Raw genomic sequence first — 17,210 nt, forward strand, 5'->3', positions numbered from 1 at the left:
TAGTCAAAGACAGCCGGCAGTAATGTGAACGGTTTTAGGATCCTGAGAATGCAGCATTAACAGAAGCAGTGGCGTCGGACCGGGAAAGGTGTAATGAGTATAAAGGGCCCTAACGTGTAGAGGGACCCTCAAAAATATGTTTCAATCTTGAATAAACAGTGGAGGGGCCCTCCGAAACCACATATGTACAGGGTTCAGAATTTTGTGCTACACCCCTATTCAGAAGAACTGGAACATATTCTTTCAAATTCAATTCAGTAGTGCTTGTTATAACATTTTCGAAACCAAAACAGTCTTCAGATGTATATTCCAGTTAAAGTTCTAGAGAAATGTTAGTGAATGGCTGTCCCCTTTTGGTGTGTTTTGACTGGTGAGTGATGGATAGGTTTGAAAATCTAGAGGCTACAGTCATACCATTTGATCCGATGAATACAACAGCCCTTTCATCAATTGTTGTCACTTTTCTATTGGAGAATAAAGGCAGACTTAATTCTTAAGATTTCAATAAATTAGCTAAATCATAAATGAATGAAGCCAAACCAAGTCAAATGAACTATTAACAGTGAACATTAAGCACACAAAAATTTCAATAGGAAAAATACATTACATGGAATACATATGAAATGTTAAACAAATGTGTGTGCTGTTCCAAACCTGTGCAGATTGTTTGTCTATACACAATCATTTATTTTTTGAATAGCTTAAAAAAAAAGATGAAATAGCATACAATCAATCAATCAAATGTATTTATAAAGCCCTTTTTACAACAGCAGTTGTCACAAAGTGCTTTACAGAGACACCCAGCCCCAAGGAGCAAACAACAGTAGTGTTGAATTTCAGTGGCTAGGAAAAACTCCCTAAGAAGGCCGAATTTTAGGAAGAAACCTAGAGAGGACCCAGGCACACAGGGGTGACCATTCCTCTTCTGGCTGTGCCGGGTGAGATATTAAGAGTCCAATTGGAATAATTAATACATTTCTCTGGGCTAAATCCAGAGGCTATTTGATTTTAGACTAGGTCAGAAGTATGACCAGGTGGACAAGGACAGGGACAGCAACGGGCCCCCCAAACCAGGTTATCCGTAAGCTGAGGACAAGGACCTCATCTCCTCCTAAAATGTAAAACTGGAGGAAACTGAGAAAAGTTAGAAGTGCATTCCTCATATCCCCCAGCACAATAATATAGCAGCGTAAACACCTTGGAACTGAGACGGGAGGCTCTACCCGGGGGAGGCCCTGGACAGGGTCCAACAGGCAGGAAATCAATCCGCCCACATTACCAGGCATCAACCAAAGGGACACCCACCAACCGCAACCCCCCTGAATGAGGGCCGAGTATTGCCAGCAGCGTACAGCCCAATTGCACAAGTGCGCAACAGAGAGTCAACAACAAGCCAGTGACTCTTCCCCCAAAAGGCATTGGAGGGAGGGCATCCCAGTGGCGACGAGAGCCCACCTGGCAAGACAGCAAGGGTGGAAAGTATCAAGCCTACTGGTCACCTTCACGCCCCCGGGCCAGGCTACACCTAATTATAAACTGTGCTGTAGAGACAAGTTTTTAGTAGACACTTGAAAGTTTGCACTGAGTTTGCATTTTTAAACTAAATTTGCTGATCATTCCACAGTAGTGGAGCTCTATGAGAAAAGGCCCTGCCGCCAGCTGTTTGTTTAGAAATTCTAGGTACAATTAAAAGGCCTGCGTCTTGCGATCGTAGGTTACGTGTAGGTATGGCTGGATCATTTCAGCAAGATAAGTAGGAGCAAGTCCATGTATTGATTTATTGGTTAAGAGTAAAACCTTAAAATCAGCCCTAACCCTAACAGGCAGCCAGTGTAAGGACACTAGGACAGGAGTAATGTATTCAATTTTTTTGTTCTAGTTAGGATTCTAGCAGCCGTGTGCAGCACTAATTGAAGTTTATTTATTAATTTGTCTGGATAACCAGAGAGAAGAGCATTGCAGTATTCTAGTCTAGAAGTAACGAAAGCATGGATTCATTTTTCTGTTTCAGTTTTTGATAGAACGTTTCTAATTTTTGCAATGTTTTGAATATGAAAATAAGCAACTCTTGAGACATATTTTATATGTTCTTCAAAGGAGAGGTCAGGGTCAAGGGTAACGTTTTTTTACAGTTTTTTGGGATACGACCATGCAGCCATCGAGGTTCACAGTGAGATCAGCTAACAATGCTCTTTGTTTTTTGGGTCCTAAAACGAGCGTTTCTGTTTTCCTTGAGTTTAAGAGCAAGAAATTCTCTGTCATCCACTTCCTAATATCTGAAACGCATGCTTCCAAAGTAGCTAATTTAGGGGCTTTTCCATGCTTCATTGAAATATATAACTGTGTGTCATCAGCATAACAATGAAAGTTTACATTGTGATTTCGGATTACATTGCCCAGAGGGAGCATATATAGTGAGAACAATAATGGGCCCAGAACCGAGCCTTGAGGAACACCAAAGCATACCTTTGACTTGTCAGAGGATTTGCCATCCACACTAACAAACTGATATCTTTCAGATAAATAAGATTTAAACCAGGCTAAGAGAAGGGAGTGATCAATAATGTCAAAAGCAGCACTAAGGTCAAGAAGCAACAGGACAGATGCGGAACCTTTGTCTGAGGCCATTAGAAGGACATTTGTTACCTTCATGAGTGCAGTCTCAGTACTATGATGGGATCTGAAACTGGACTGGAGTATTTCATAAATGTTATTTGTCTTTAGGAAGGCATTCAGTTTTTGGGAAACACATTTTTCTAAGATTTTTGAGGGGAACGGGAGGTTCGATATTGGCCTATAATTGTTTAATATGTCGGGATCCAGATTAGAGGCTTAATTTCCGCAATTTTTTGTGAGTTTGGTACACATCCAGAGGAAAGGGAGCAATTTATTATGTTCAGCATTGGCTGACCTAGCACAGGAAATAGTTCCTTAAGTAATTTTGTTAAAAATTCAGTTACTCACACAAAATACACCTTACATAAAATACCAGTTGCTTTGAACTCCACTAAGCAGACTGGTGTGTATGCAAGATCGTGTGCTGTGTTTGCAGAAGTAGAAGTACACATTTTAAAGGAAAATAAACAGGTAAAAATCCAGCACCATGTCTGACAGAACTGATGTAGGATATTTACCCTCCTCGTGCAAGAAAGCAGAACTTGGTTGACTGCATATAGAAGGAATTTAACATTTTTGTGTGGCCTCTGAAACTGAAACTGTGTGCTTTAATAAACTGTCAAGTAAGATTTTCAAGTAGTCATTTTGGTAAATTTTTCCAAGCTTCTTGCAGGACTTTGGGTGCTTTTTGTTATTTTTCCCTGTCCAAGTGATTTCACACCGTGAATTGTTGAGTTTCGGGGTCAGAGGGGGCCGATCTAACACTGTGAGTGTTACATCTCCAGACTTCCAATCCAGGTAGGCGTTAATCGTTGCTGTGTGTTTAGGGTATTTTCGTGCCAAAATGTAAAAGTTTTGCTAATCAGTCAAAGATAGACATTATTCCTAAGACCTCTTCTCACGGTCAACACTACTGTTGTTTGCTCCTTGGGGTTTAAGGCCGGATGTCTCTGTAAAAGCACTCTGTGACAACTACTGTTGTAAAAAAGGGCTTTATAAATACATTTGATTGATTGATTGATTAAGTGTCAATTGCTTTGGACAACCCAAGACATTTTTGTTACTTAAAATTGTATTGATGTTTGTATAGTTGTATTCTTACTTTATATAGTGTTTTACAAGCAAATAAACACAAACTGCGCCGATAAATTGCTCTAAACTATTTTACACAGCACTGTATGTGTATACACTGTATATACGCACACATGTAACAAGACCAACGTGCACATGAAGGTTTAAGTAGGACACTTTATTTATAGTGCAAATAAGCAAGAAAAGTAAGAGTCTGGCTATCCACAGGTTCTGAAAATCAACCTCAGTTATCAGACATAGTGTATCTCCAAGGAAATTCCCAACATACTTGTTTTATGCCGTGACTTGTGCCATTAACTTAACAGGAACACCTGTGAAGTGACCTACCATGCAAAAAAAATTGGCAACTTCAACACACAATTGAAACACTTAAAGATGCAGTCTGGGAGTTTAGTGATTTTTTTTTTATACCTCTGAATCGTGGAAATCCACTTTATCTAAATAATTTAAAGCTCTTAAATGCATTGTCTTCACAGCCATAATAACATTGTCATCCTGTACGATGTAAAGTGTTTTTCTGTTTTAGAAAGTAAATACATTTATGTACGAGGTGAATACAAACATTTGAATATATTCAGATCAAGAGTGAGGATTACCAATTTGGTTTTTCTGCTTTTTTGTTTGTTTTCATACAATCTTTCTTTGCCGGTCTTTAAAGCTCTGTAATAGCTAGCTAAACACCAGAGTTGTATGTCACTGCCTATAGCTAAATTAGTCTGACATAATAATGTTGTTCATATCATTTGTATGATACACTTCTCCTGGCTAGGACATCCCTTTCTTTTTAAGTAATTTATTCCAAAGCAACATACAGTATTGTGCCATACTCCTACCAAGTGTGCTACATGGGGGTGCTCACATGGGAAGCTGTAAAAGTGAGTGCCATTTGGGACACAGACCCTCGACAACTATCCCTTCTCACGTCAGCTCTCATACAGTGGATATAAAAGTCTACACACCCCTGTTAAAGTGCCAGCTTTTTGTGATGTAAAAGAATAAGACATAGAGATGAATCATGTCAGAAATTTCCACTTTCAATGTGACCTATAATGTCAACAATTAAATTGAAAAACAAACTGAAATCTTCAAGGGGGAAAAACGAAAAATAAAAACCTTACAATAACCTGGTTGCACAAGTGTGCACACCCTCTTATAACTGGGGATGTGGCTGTGTTCAGAATTAACCAATCACATTCATACTCATGTTAAATAGAAGTCATTACACACCTGCCATCTTTGAAAGTGACAAATAAAGTTCAGCTGTTCTAGTAGGATGTTCCTGACATTTTCTTAGTTGCATCTCAGAGCAAAAATCCATGGTCCACAGAGAGCTTCCAAAACATCAGAGGGATCTTGTTGTTGAAAGATATCAGTCAGGAGAAGGGTACAAAATACTTTCCAAAGCATTAGATATACCATGGAACACAGTGAAGACAGTCATCATCAAGTGGAGAAAATATGGCACAACAGAGACATTACCAAGACCTGGATGTCCCTCCAAAATTGATGAAAAGACGAGAAGAAAACTGGTCAGGGAGGCTTCCAAGAGGCCTACAGCAATTTTAAAGGAACTGCAGGAATTTCTGGCAAGTACTGGCTGTGTGCTACATGTGACAACAACCTCCTGTATTCTTCATATGAATGGGCTATGGGGTAGGGTGGCAAAACGGAAGCCTTTTCTTACAAAGAAAAACATCCAAGCCTGGCTGAAGTTTGCAAAAACAAACATCAAGTCTCCCAAAAGCACGTGCGAAAATATGCTATGGTCTGATGAAACCAAGGTTGAACTTTTTGGCCATAATTCCAAAAGGTATGTTTGGCGCAAAAACAACACTGCATATCACCCAAAGAACACCATACAGTGAAGCATGGTGGTAGCAGCATCATGCTTTGGGGCTGTTTTTCTTCAGCTGGAACCAGGGCCTTAATTAGGGTGGAGGGACTTATGAACAGTTCCAAATACCAGGCAATTTTGGCACAAAACCTTCAGGGGTCAGTTAGAAAGCTGAATATGAAGAGGAAGTTCACCTTTCAGCACGACAACGATCCAAAGCACACATCCAAATCCACAAAAGCATGACTTCACCAGAAGAATATTAGCATTTTGGAATGGCCCAGCCAGAGCCCAGACCTGAATCCAATTGAACATCTGTGGAGAAATCTGAAGAGGGCTGTGCACAGGAGATGTCCTCGCAATCTGACAGATTTGGAGCGCTTTTGCAAAGAATAGTGGGCAAATATTGCCATGTCAAGATGTGCCATGCTAATAGACTCCTACCCAAAAAGACTGAGTGCTGTAATAAAATTAAAAGGTGCTTCAACAAAGTATTAGTTTAAGGGTGTGCACACTTATGCAACCAGGCTATTGTGAGTTTTTTATTTTTCCGCTCAAAGATTTCAGTTTTTTTTTCATTTGAATTGTTCACGTTATAGGTCACATTAAAGGTGGAAAAAGTTCTGACATGATTTGTCTTTGTCTCATTCTTTTACATCACAAGAACCTGGCATTTTAACAGGGGTGTGTAGACTTTTTATGTCCACATAGATTATAACTTTGTGTAAGTTATCTTTATATTCTTAAGTATATACATTTTGTTAAAACAAGACCTTTTGTAGGCCTTGTTTACATTCAAGAGCGAGAGTGATTGCATATACATTTTTATTTTACCCATCACACTGGTCTCCGTGTGATTATCAAATCCAGAAACCTGGAATCCCACATACCATACTCTAATCACACAGGACCACTTAAAGATAAATTCAAGTAAAGCTTTATCTTTATCCATTAAAACACCATTTGTGTTTACCAACAAGGCCAGAGAGGGTGTGTTATATGGTTAGGTGCTCTACTTAGGAACAATCCTCCCCAATGTGTCTCCTTAAAAATTTTGGCCATATTCCACTAACCACAAGGTGCCTTATTGCCTTAATGGTAATTAACAAGCAATTTTGAACCATAACACAGCTTCAGCCTATCAACCTCCAGGACCCAACTTTCTGGTTTATAGTAGCCTAATAAATTGTTTATTACTTTTTAATAATAATCTACTTTATTACATAAACTGATTATGTATATCGAGGATAGTTAGTAGCCTGACTGTGTGATTTCAGGCCAGGAGCAGTTTGCGAGCTGGTATTAGCCAGAATGGGTAGGTACATTTATCAGGGCTATAACTAATGGAGGGAAAGGTGGTTATGATTTACTAGGCCCATGGCTTGGCAGGGCCCACTGATCGTAATATCAATGATTTGTATTAGTGACGGGGGCCCAGGCATATTTCTTATCAGGGAGCCCAGGAATCCTGGCGACGGCCCCGCGTACAGTATATGATGTCTCCCATATTTACTCCTAAGACTAGCAAATGTAACCACCCTAGATACAAAAGTAGGACATATGGTGTGATTCAACAAAGGACATTGCTTACTTTCCTTCATCACCCTCTGCGAGACCTGCATTTCAAGTTCTCATGCATGGACAAATTGGATTTTCTATGCTGTTTCCTTGGAAACAGGCATGACATGTCCTTTTGTACTGTAGGTGCCAGAGCAAATTGTCCTTTGCATCCCCTAGACATGGTAGAAAACCTGTATGATCGTACACTAAATTAATTCCTAGCACATACTGTTACGTGTTAACAACTTGTTGATTCAGCTTCAGGTTGTTGATTTATTGGTACTCGATCCGGGTACAGACATTTATAATAGGTCTTATTCATGATTTCAATGGCATACCAATACTTTAAATGAGAGACGTCATTTTTGGGCAACAAGTTGCTGTGCTACATTTTGCTGCTATATCTCTGTAATGCTTCTGTCTTTGACTGTGACTCAGCACCTCTGTGTATGACTTGGCAACTTTGCAGAACGGATGTTATCCAAGCTACAGCTATGGCACTGGTGGAACTCCTCAAAAAACACACTGTATAGCTGATGTTATATTAATATATGTATTTATTTTATTTTTATCCATTTTGATATCATATTTTATTTTAGCCTTTGTAAATCTTATAGGCCCCCTGTGCATGGACCTGCGATCACAGCACATACATTGGCACAACAAGATTCATGAGAAATAGATTTTCTCATCACACAGTTTATCACACAATTCAACGTTTCTCATGAGGACTTGGGAAAGACAAGTAACTGTAACATATTCAAAATAAGCACAAAAGCAAAAACATTACCATGATACATTCCATTGTTAAATGGTCAAAATATAAATAAAAGAAAAATATTGCAATAAAAATTATAACATGTACAGCAGTTGAATAGCTCAGATGTGTGTGGTGAGTTTCCCCCTCAGGGTGTTACTACGTCCAAAGCCCAAAACTCACTAGCGACAAAATAAAATAACCTCTGTTGAAAAAAAAAAAAACTGCTGACAATATAAAAATACATGGCATTGTAGTTCATTAAATAAACCAACAATTTATTTATAAAATATTATATTGACATGTATAAAAATATGCTTAACAACTTCTTGAAAAGGGCAACAGCCATACGCATTTTTTGTCTGCCACTTCGGAACACACACTGTCAACCACAGGAATCCAACATATGTACAAACAATCAACTATTAGAGCGGTCAGAACGTCATCTGAACAACAATGGACTGTTTCACATGACTGTTTTTTTTTCTGACACGATTATAGGACAAGTCTAAATTTCAAGCAGTACTGCATGGAAATACAAACTCCAAAATAAATTAAATAGAAAAGGAATATTCATCAATTTAATTAAGTAAATATAACGTCAGTGTATCTTTGGAGAGAGGGAGAGAGGATGGTGACGGAGACACATTTTCAAACATTGTGTCACACCAACACCAGCGTAACAGTATTTCAGCCCACTGAGTCAATGTCAAACACAGGCAGTGTCAGCTATCCTATAAAACGAAAAATTCTACGACAAACGAACGAACGGACGGACGGACTAAGCCAGGACAAGAACCAGGGAATTCATTACTGAGAAATACAGCTTATCGTACTTGAGGCAGTGAGTTACGAGGCGACAATGTAAGGTCAGCTACAGGGAATGGTTCAAGGGACCGTTACTGTAGCCACAGACTGTTGAACATCCCACTTTATGTTGCTATCCTAGTACGGCAGATGTTTGTCTTTGTTTGGATGTTTCTTGACTAGAGGACAGTGAGCTAATTTGGGGTAATTCCATAGGAAGTGGTACATCCCTGGTGTCTCCTGTCCAGGCCGTGTCTACCACAAGCTAAAGCCACCCCCTCTCCCTGTACTCCTCCTCCCCCTACTCCCCCTCCTCTAGGCTCAAAGTTGTGCGACAGAGACCTCCCTCACTCGCCGTCGCATGGTAAAGTGCCGTCCTCGCTGGCGCGGGACGGCAAGGCGGTGCCCAGCTCATCCACACACCAACAGTGGCCACGCTGCATGCCCTTGGAGGAGCGACACTGGGTCGGGTTGGAAAAGAGAGAAAGAGAGAATTATAACACATCCCGGGACAATTGTTTGCACGCCCACAGCCCCTGAGGGCCCGGAGGCAAAGAGCCCCTGGCCGCTGGGAGATTTCTTGGGCTGAACTGATAGCATGCAACTGTCTTGCCCGCGTACGCACATAGTGTACACTCCCAGGAAAACATCAGCCTCAACGTTGCTCTGTGTATACCTGCTTTTTCCTGTAGAAGCCCCGAGTGTCACAATTGGGGATGTAGATGTCACGGTCCGACTGGAAGACGGTGAGCTCAAGACCACGCAGAACACCGTTGAGCAGCTTACGGCAAGGTGCCTTGAAAGAACAAGAACATGTTGGCAATACAGTGACTAAACATTAATAAATGCAGGATTTATGGAGAATAAAGAAAGAAACTCTAGTTTATTTAATACAAAAGCGCCAGAATCAGCCATACTTATTAAATGACAAGAAATGCAGAGAAACCTTAAGTAGCATATTACATTAGCTACAGCATACAAGATGTGGTATCATGGAAGATTGAGGTCAGTGATGCTGCATGAAGCCAGGAGCAAAACATATTGTATGTCACATAATATCATGTCCTTATATAATGACATTGTTACACAAGGGCTGTGCTTTTTCAGGTCACGGACACAGTGGTTCGAAGCAACCGTGCGACTACGCGTATGGCAAGCCGTCAAAATGGCAGGAATAAATGGCACGCCGGGCTCGTGTTCTGTTTCCGATCAACCTCCCCCTCCCCGTAAAGTGAGACGTCCAAGGGCGCCGCGGTCAAGTCCAAACTTTACCGACTCCCACCGTGGTCTATTAGTTCTGCCGCATAGCAGCATACACAGCACCATAATGCATAGCAGCACACACACCATGCACCATAATGCATAGCAGCACACACACCATGCACCATAATGCATAGCAGCACACACACCATGCACCATAACATATGGCTTCAGTGTTAGTGGCTCTGTCGTCGCTGTATCAGCCAGATAGCACAGCAGCTTCAGTAATAACTCTCTCTCACTCTCTCTCTCTCTCTCCCTCTCTCCCTCTGGCTCCCTGAGTCTCTCCACAATGCAGTATCCGTCCATTTGAATGTGATTTTTATTTTTTTTATGAGCGTCTCTACGTGTTTCTCTTGCATTTGAGCAGGTATGGGTAAGTGTGTGTGTGTGTGTGTGTGTGTGTGTGTGGGCGGGGGGGGTTAAGTGTGTGTGTGTGTGTGTGTGTAGGAATTGTTATTGGCTTCATGCATCAAGTGGCTCAGATGTACTTGAATGAAACGTACCTTTTCTATTTCACCACTGTGTGATGGATGTGGACCTGTGGGAAAGGGCAGCACATTAACAAGAACTCATTTAATCAGGGGCGTTACTGAGAACAAAACTTAAACCATCTGACATCGAAATATAAGTTAGACTTAAATTCAGTCACACTTCATTTCTAGCTTTTGCATTGCGTGAAGCGTTAAACGGTACTCAACCAAATACAGTGGTTGAGCTTTGAATTCAACACATTTTTCCATGTACAGTATCAATTTCCTTTGAGCATGTCTGTCCTGAGGGATCGTAGTGGCTTGGTCTGAACAGTAGATGGAGACCCCTTGCAATAAAAAGCAGCATAATCAGGATGTAGGTGACAGTGTGACACTTATTCTGTACTGTCAAGAAAATTCACACAGACAGACACGGGGGGACACACACACAGACACACAGACACACACACACACACACACACATGCACACACACGCGCAGAGAGAGAGAGATCACACCCTCTCTTTGAAATGCATAAATATACAGTACTGAAACCATACACATCACAGGCATTATGATGCGTGCATATATATGTATACACACACACACACACCACACACACCACACACACCACACACACAGGCTATTATGTACTAACACACCTCAAGACAGCTTCTCAAGTGTCCATGCATGTGTGGACTAGAATATTATTACACGCCTGATGATCTGCTCAATCCAACATTTGAGACTCCTTGTCCTACAGTCACAAGACAACAGAGTCACTGCAGCACAGAAATCAACGCCGCGCACTCCTTTTCAAATACACAACTGGTCTCCGTCAGGTATAACACTAACGGTCGTACTCACAATGTCACGGTGACAGCGGTTCGTTTTTTGGTGCAAGCCACAATCGCACGTTATGAACGCTGACGGAGTGTGGAGACCTTACTACGTGCTACTACACCTAGTCCCTTAACAAGCTACACTGAATGTGATTACCCCTAACACGCAAACACACACACACACACACACACGCACACGCACACACAGCTGAATTGAACAATATTAGACGTGCCAGTGGCGTGTCTCGGTCTTACCTGTGGGGTGGGGCCTCTCCGTGGGACTGGTCCTGCTGTGCTTGGTGCAAAAGCCCCTGCCCTGCAGCAGAGCCTGGAGGGGGCTGTGCTCTCGGGGAGGGGGCACGCAGCGCAGCCCCTTGGCACAGCTCAGGGTGTACACGCCACAGGGCTCTCCCTGGGCCAACGCGGATGCGCTGCCTGTCTGCCCAATATGGTCCCTGGTCGCCCGACCTGCCCCCAGAGGTTCTCTACAGGAGGGACAGCCCTTGTAGGGGCCCAGGCGGTTAGCGTGAGTCCAAGACTCGCAGTGAGCAATCAGCAACAAGACAATGGTCGTTAAGTTAGGAAGGAGAGGCATTTTTTTTTTTCTGTCCAGGTCTCAGGTTCAGCTCCACAGATCTGTCTCTCTCCCTCTCTCTCTCTCTCTCACTCACTCTCTCTCTCTCTCTCTCTCTCTCTCTCTCAGTCAGTCAAATGTGGCCGATGCTATTTCTGGATGTATATTTCTCTCTCCTTTCTCTCTTCCCTCTCTCTCTCCGTCTTCTTCCCGTCTCTTCGGCTTTGCTTGGTGCTCAGCCAGGAACCCCCTGCAGTGGGAGAGGAGACAAACAGAGATGGAGGGAGACACGGCAAAGCAGCGGCTTTTAAAGATCTGAAAGGCGGTGATAGAGAGGGAGAGAGGGAGAGAGAGGGAGAGAGAGAGCACAGTTATGACACCTTCAGGGGCTGGGACTCAGAGAGAGAGAGAGAGAGAAAGGCAGAGAGGGAGTAGAGAGAAAGAGAGAGAGAGAGAGAGGTGGGGGGTGGGTGGGGGGGTGGATTATTTTCCTTTTGGAAATTATCAAAATTTCCCCAACCCCTTCGTTTCATACAGTGTATCAAAACACCTCGCAGACTGAATGTTTTCACTAGTAATGTTAAACATTATACATGTAGAAACTAAACATTATACATATACAACTAAACATACAAAATAAGGTTCATTTCCAATGTGGATGTCAGACCATTCTTGTCATATTTGCCATGGTAACAGTTAAGGAAAGGTACTGAATTGCATTCAACTATACTGGCTGCAATGTCTTTTGGCTCCATAATACTCTTATACTATATCAACTATGACTACAGAAGAATGCTTCTCGGACCTTGCAAAAGATTACTAAATAAAAAGATGAAAAATCTTATATAATTACAAAAACACTAATCAAATTGCAGAAAGAAACATATACTGACCTTTTATGTGTTCAGGAAAAAAGAAACATGTTTAAATAACAATGTATCTTGTAGTACAATGCAATGCTGATCTATGTGTGCCAAACGTGCCAAATGTAAGCCAAGAAAGTTCCCAGAAGTAGAAGTGTTTTAATATTAACAGAAAGTGGATTGCCATTAAAAACAATGTTTCAGGGTCTGGCATATGGTGTATTTTGTGTAATGCATGTACCCATTGGAGGCTGCTGTCCTTTTCCAGATCAATGTTTGATGGATTAGCATCGCTCCACCAGGGGGACCACCTCCTGCCAAACTCTAGTGAACGTAAGCCGAGACCAGGGATGACAGGGCAGGACTGGGTATTTAACACATTGTGGTATTGTGAAAACACATTGTGGTGTTTCATGTAAAAAAAAAAGTTGTCACTGTTTCACAGCAGTCTAGGTCCAAATTGAGGATATATGTGGACTACATCATATGATAAATCCTGCTGCCTTGAAGGGACAGCTTACGATGGATTCAAATTTTCCTACCCATGCTGCAATTTGAACGAGGTATTAACTGGATAATTAAGGAGGAGTTGCTTTAGCTGGAGTGTTCATATGCACTGTAAGAGAGAAAAGGCTGAGCTATGCAGGCATTAGCTAATAATGCAATCCATTTATCCAGTCAACCATTCACGATCTGTTTCACAGGCTCCATCTTCAAGAGATCACTCACTCTGAACCATCATCCTCTCCTGCCCTATTCAGACTTCATGAAACTTACAGTCCCTTTCCAGTGTTCTGAAATCCTACTACGGCTGAAGAATCTGAATTACATTCTTCCATTGTTGAAGATGTAGTACAAAACGTTGTTTATGTTTATTTCTAGAACATCAATTATATTGGGCATAGGATGGCAATAGAGATTAGGGTATAGTGCAGACTACAGTTAATATTATTTGTTTTATTCATATACATCACACAACAATATAATGAATAAACCAGCCTTTGCTGGACAGTCAAAGACATATGATCAAACCTTAGAATGATTAATTGTAATGACCTGAACTGATCTAATGCAATGGTAAGACAAAGGGAACACAATCCTTGCACTCGACATTTTGCTCTGTTAACCTATGAAGGGATGAAATTGTTCATTGTACTTTGCACCTCTCTTGGCAACATTATTTTGTCAGTACTGTGTTATGTTAAGAATAATTTATAAATGGCAATAATGACACCATGTCTCTGAATTTCAAGCATATGTATGTCAAGACTGAGACTGGACCACTCAGGAAACATTCAGGACTTCTTCTGTCTTTGGATTCAAATAGGTGTAACTGTCTACCTGAAAAAATGCATTTACAATCTAGAGTTACTGTTATTGTTTTTTCAGAAGACTGCTGCATGTTTTCCTTTTTACCTGGGCATGGTTTTACCTGGGCAACATTTTTATTTGCCCTATTGTTTTGCAGCTTTGTTGCAAACAGAATGTATGTTTTGTAGGGGATATTTTAACACAGGCTTCCTTCATTTCACTTTGTTATTCAGTCCATTATTGTGGAGGGAATTCAATGTTATTGATACCTTGGTATTTGAAGTATGTTTGTGGTAGCATCAAGTTATGGACATTATTATATTTGGCAGTCACTGAGTTTATTAGAAACTAAATAAACACGGGCGTAAAGTTGTTCAAAGGTAGAGGGCAACCTGCCTCACTCTTATGAAAGTGTAACTTGGGATACAAATGCTTTTGTTGGTGGGGCAATTGCACATATTTTTATGCCACACACCAGAATTGCTTTTCAAGAGGTGTTGAGTGTTTCAAAAAAATGACATTCTCTTTCTTGACTTCACAGACAAGATTTCATATTGCTGTCCTTCAATAACGGACATCCTAATTTACTGAGATTGAGCAATCCCAACAAAAAGAAATGATGGATAAATGTAGTTCATATTATTCCAAATTATTCACAGCTTTAATGCTATTAACTCTTGGATGTGAAGACATATGCAATTTACTTCTTAATAATATTAAGAACATATTCTATAATTTCTCTTTCTCTTTTGAAAATCTTAAGTAGGTTATAGATCAATTCAATCCTGTTTTAAATTGAACTTTTAGGAAGAAAAGTGTGAACTTTTGCGTAAATGTCCACCAGCGACTGCACTGACTCATTTAGGATTGGTTGGAGCCTCGCATGTTAGAAATCCACTCTTATCTATGAGTGGGTTGGGTGGAAGAGTTTGTCTGTGGTTACTACCATAGGGGAGGCTCCTGTAAAAACAAGAAACAGTGTTTATATATTGTTGTCATGATGCAGTATTAACATTATGACATCAGAAGATAAATAAGCAATTCAGAGAGCATATAAAAGGATTTAGAAAGATGTTGATCTAACAGTGTTGAACTTGTAATGACACAACACCACTCTAAAATAAGGCCATGTTATGAAATACATACATGGGCTACATAGTTGGCTCTTGGCCAAGCTAGTGGATCACCTGCTATATATTCTAACTAGAACAAAGAGACATCTTAACACTTTACAAAGCTCCATAACCCAAACAAAATCTGGAACACATAGTTCAAATACATATCATTAGTTCCGGAACACCACTCTGTGAAAACCTGCTCCGTCGTCAACGCCTGGTGTTCTTATTAGAGATGATTAATCTTGGCACTGACGACAGAAATCACCTGCCTTCTTGTGTTCCCATCAAAGCTAGTTACAGCAACTACAGCACTAGCTAGTCTGTTTCCACATGTTCTGTCAGGAGAATGTTCCAACAGACACGCCAGACCTATGGGGGCTCTCTCTTTCCATACTCCATGGATTACTCATTTTTCCAAGTTGTCAGAAGCTCCAAACTGGGGGTAGGCAACTAGATTCAGTCTGCTGATTGTAATTATAATGAATATTTTTGCAGGCTGCATTTAGATTTTTCCCATCCACTAATTGAGCTTTTGACCAATCAGTTTATCTTTATTAAATATCTGAAAAAAATCTGATGTGATTGGTCAGAAAACCAATTAGTGGAACAAAAATATGAATTTGTCTCCTGTTTAAACAACCTTGTGGTTTAGTCAATTTATTGGGAATCACCAATTCCTCTTCAAAAATAGGTGTTTCTTGAAAGACAGGTCGGCAGACAGACAGACAGATATACAGACACATACAAACGGACAGACGGACGGACAGACGTTGCTTTTTCGATTGTCACGAGGACAATATGAAAATGTAGCACTCACTACTGAAGCTGCTCTGGATAAAACTGCCAAATTAATTAATTAGAATTGAAGAGAAAAAAGCAAATACAACAGAGGCAAACCGACAAACATATTCAATGTTTTTATGTTTTTATCATTGTTTTTTAATGTTGCATTTTTTTCTTTTTGAATAGGTTTCCGAGATTGTCAGTCTTTCTCATGGTTGGATTTGATTGGCTCAGTGTAAGTTAGTAGCGTCTGATGTCACTAGGAAGCGCCATACTTCTGCAAAGTTTTTCTACTGCATCTCTTTGGAAACTTACCAAATGAACACAAGTAGTCTTTTTAATTAATTAATAACATAACTACTGGACAAATGGTAAGCATTTTCATGTAATAATGGTAACTATTCTGTCTAGGCACTTTACCAAGATGGATTGTAAAATGATTTACTCGCTACTGTTAGTGAATCTGTGTTTAATCTAGCCATCTGATAGCTGTTAGTTAGCTAACATAAGCATATAATAACTACAACGTGGTATTTTATTTTGTTAACTTCTCAAACTGGTTTGCTAATATCGGTTTCTGCAAGGTATTATATTACTCCTTTTTTCCTAGCTAACTTTGTCTGGTAAAACCAGATTGGTTTTTGTTTTGCTAACGGCATTAAAAGTGATCTAACTTTGATTGCTATCAAACGTTAAAGGGATAGATCCCACCAATTACAAATTGGTTTCCTCACCCTGTGAATTAGTGTAAGTTGTCTATGGGTAAGGTATGATTCCATGCTTTGTTTTGACCCATTGTACTACAGTGTTCCAAATGCTAACGTCTTAGCATTTCTGTTACAAATTCATGGTATAAGGAAGTATGAACATGTATGCCGTCACTACTATAACTAAACTGAAGCATGGACTGCTGTCAAGCTTTGTCTTAGGACAGCTTACAGGATAAGAAAGAAAATGTCATATGTAATTTGGGTAAATTAACCTTTGGCAATCTTTTATATATGGCTTGTGTCATACCCAAACCATTTTTTTTTAACATATATGTTAATCTTTTTGATCCCTGATGTGACTTGAAGCCGTGTCTGTTAGTAGTACTGGACCACCCTATTCTCTAACATGCGGCACAGACAAATTTCAAGTTCCCTTTTTGTTTGGCTTCTCTGCAGCCCTCAGATCAAGATGGATGACATCAACCTTCAATACAGGTTCCTGGACTGGCGGAGGCGGATTAGAGCGGTCCGAGAGGTGCGTGCTGTACGCTTTCAGGAGCGCTACAGGAGAATACTGAAGGTTGGAGAGACACTCAGGTAAGTCAGTCACA

General features: G+C 40.5%; 2 protein-coding genes across 3 annotated transcripts in view; one reads left to right on the top strand and one right to left on the bottom strand.

Moving 5' to 3' along the window:
- Positions 1 to 7,650: 7,650 nt before the first annotated feature.
- igfbp6b (insulin-like growth factor binding protein 6b) lies at positions 7,651 to 12,181 on the bottom strand. The gene is made up of 4 exons (XM_010875236.4): positions 11,496 to 12,181; positions 10,433 to 10,467; positions 9,343 to 9,462; positions 7,651 to 9,127 (listed from the first exon to the last, which is right to left on the bottom strand). The coding sequence occupies exons 1-4, from the start codon at positions 11,833 to 11,835 to the stop codon at positions 9,014 to 9,016; spliced, it is 609 nt and encodes a 202-aa protein (XP_010873538.1). The 5' UTR covers positions 11,836 to 12,181; the 3' UTR covers positions 7,651 to 9,013.
- Positions 12,182 to 16,099: 3,918 nt separating this feature from the next.
- Positions 16,100 to 17,210, top strand: part of spryd3 (SPRY domain containing 3) — a 58,317-nt gene continuing 57,206 nt past the window's right edge. The window contains exons 1-2 of one of the 2 annotated variants that reach the window (XM_020051765.2): positions 16,100 to 16,260; positions 17,056 to 17,196. In XM_020051765.2, the coding sequence (XP_019907324.2) occupies positions 17,069 to 17,196 (128 nt within the window). In that variant the 5' untranslated portion in view covers positions 16,100 to 16,260; positions 17,056 to 17,068. The remainder of the gene's footprint in view (positions 16,261 to 17,055; positions 17,197 to 17,210) is intronic. The other variant, XM_020051766.2, reaches the window with a different exon arrangement.

The sequence above is a fragment of the Esox lucius genome, chromosome 12 (genome assembly GCF_011004845.1).
Source record: "Esox lucius isolate fEsoLuc1 chromosome 12, fEsoLuc1.pri, whole genome shotgun sequence".
NCBI lineage: Eukaryota > Metazoa > Chordata > Actinopteri > Esociformes > Esocidae > Esox > Esox lucius.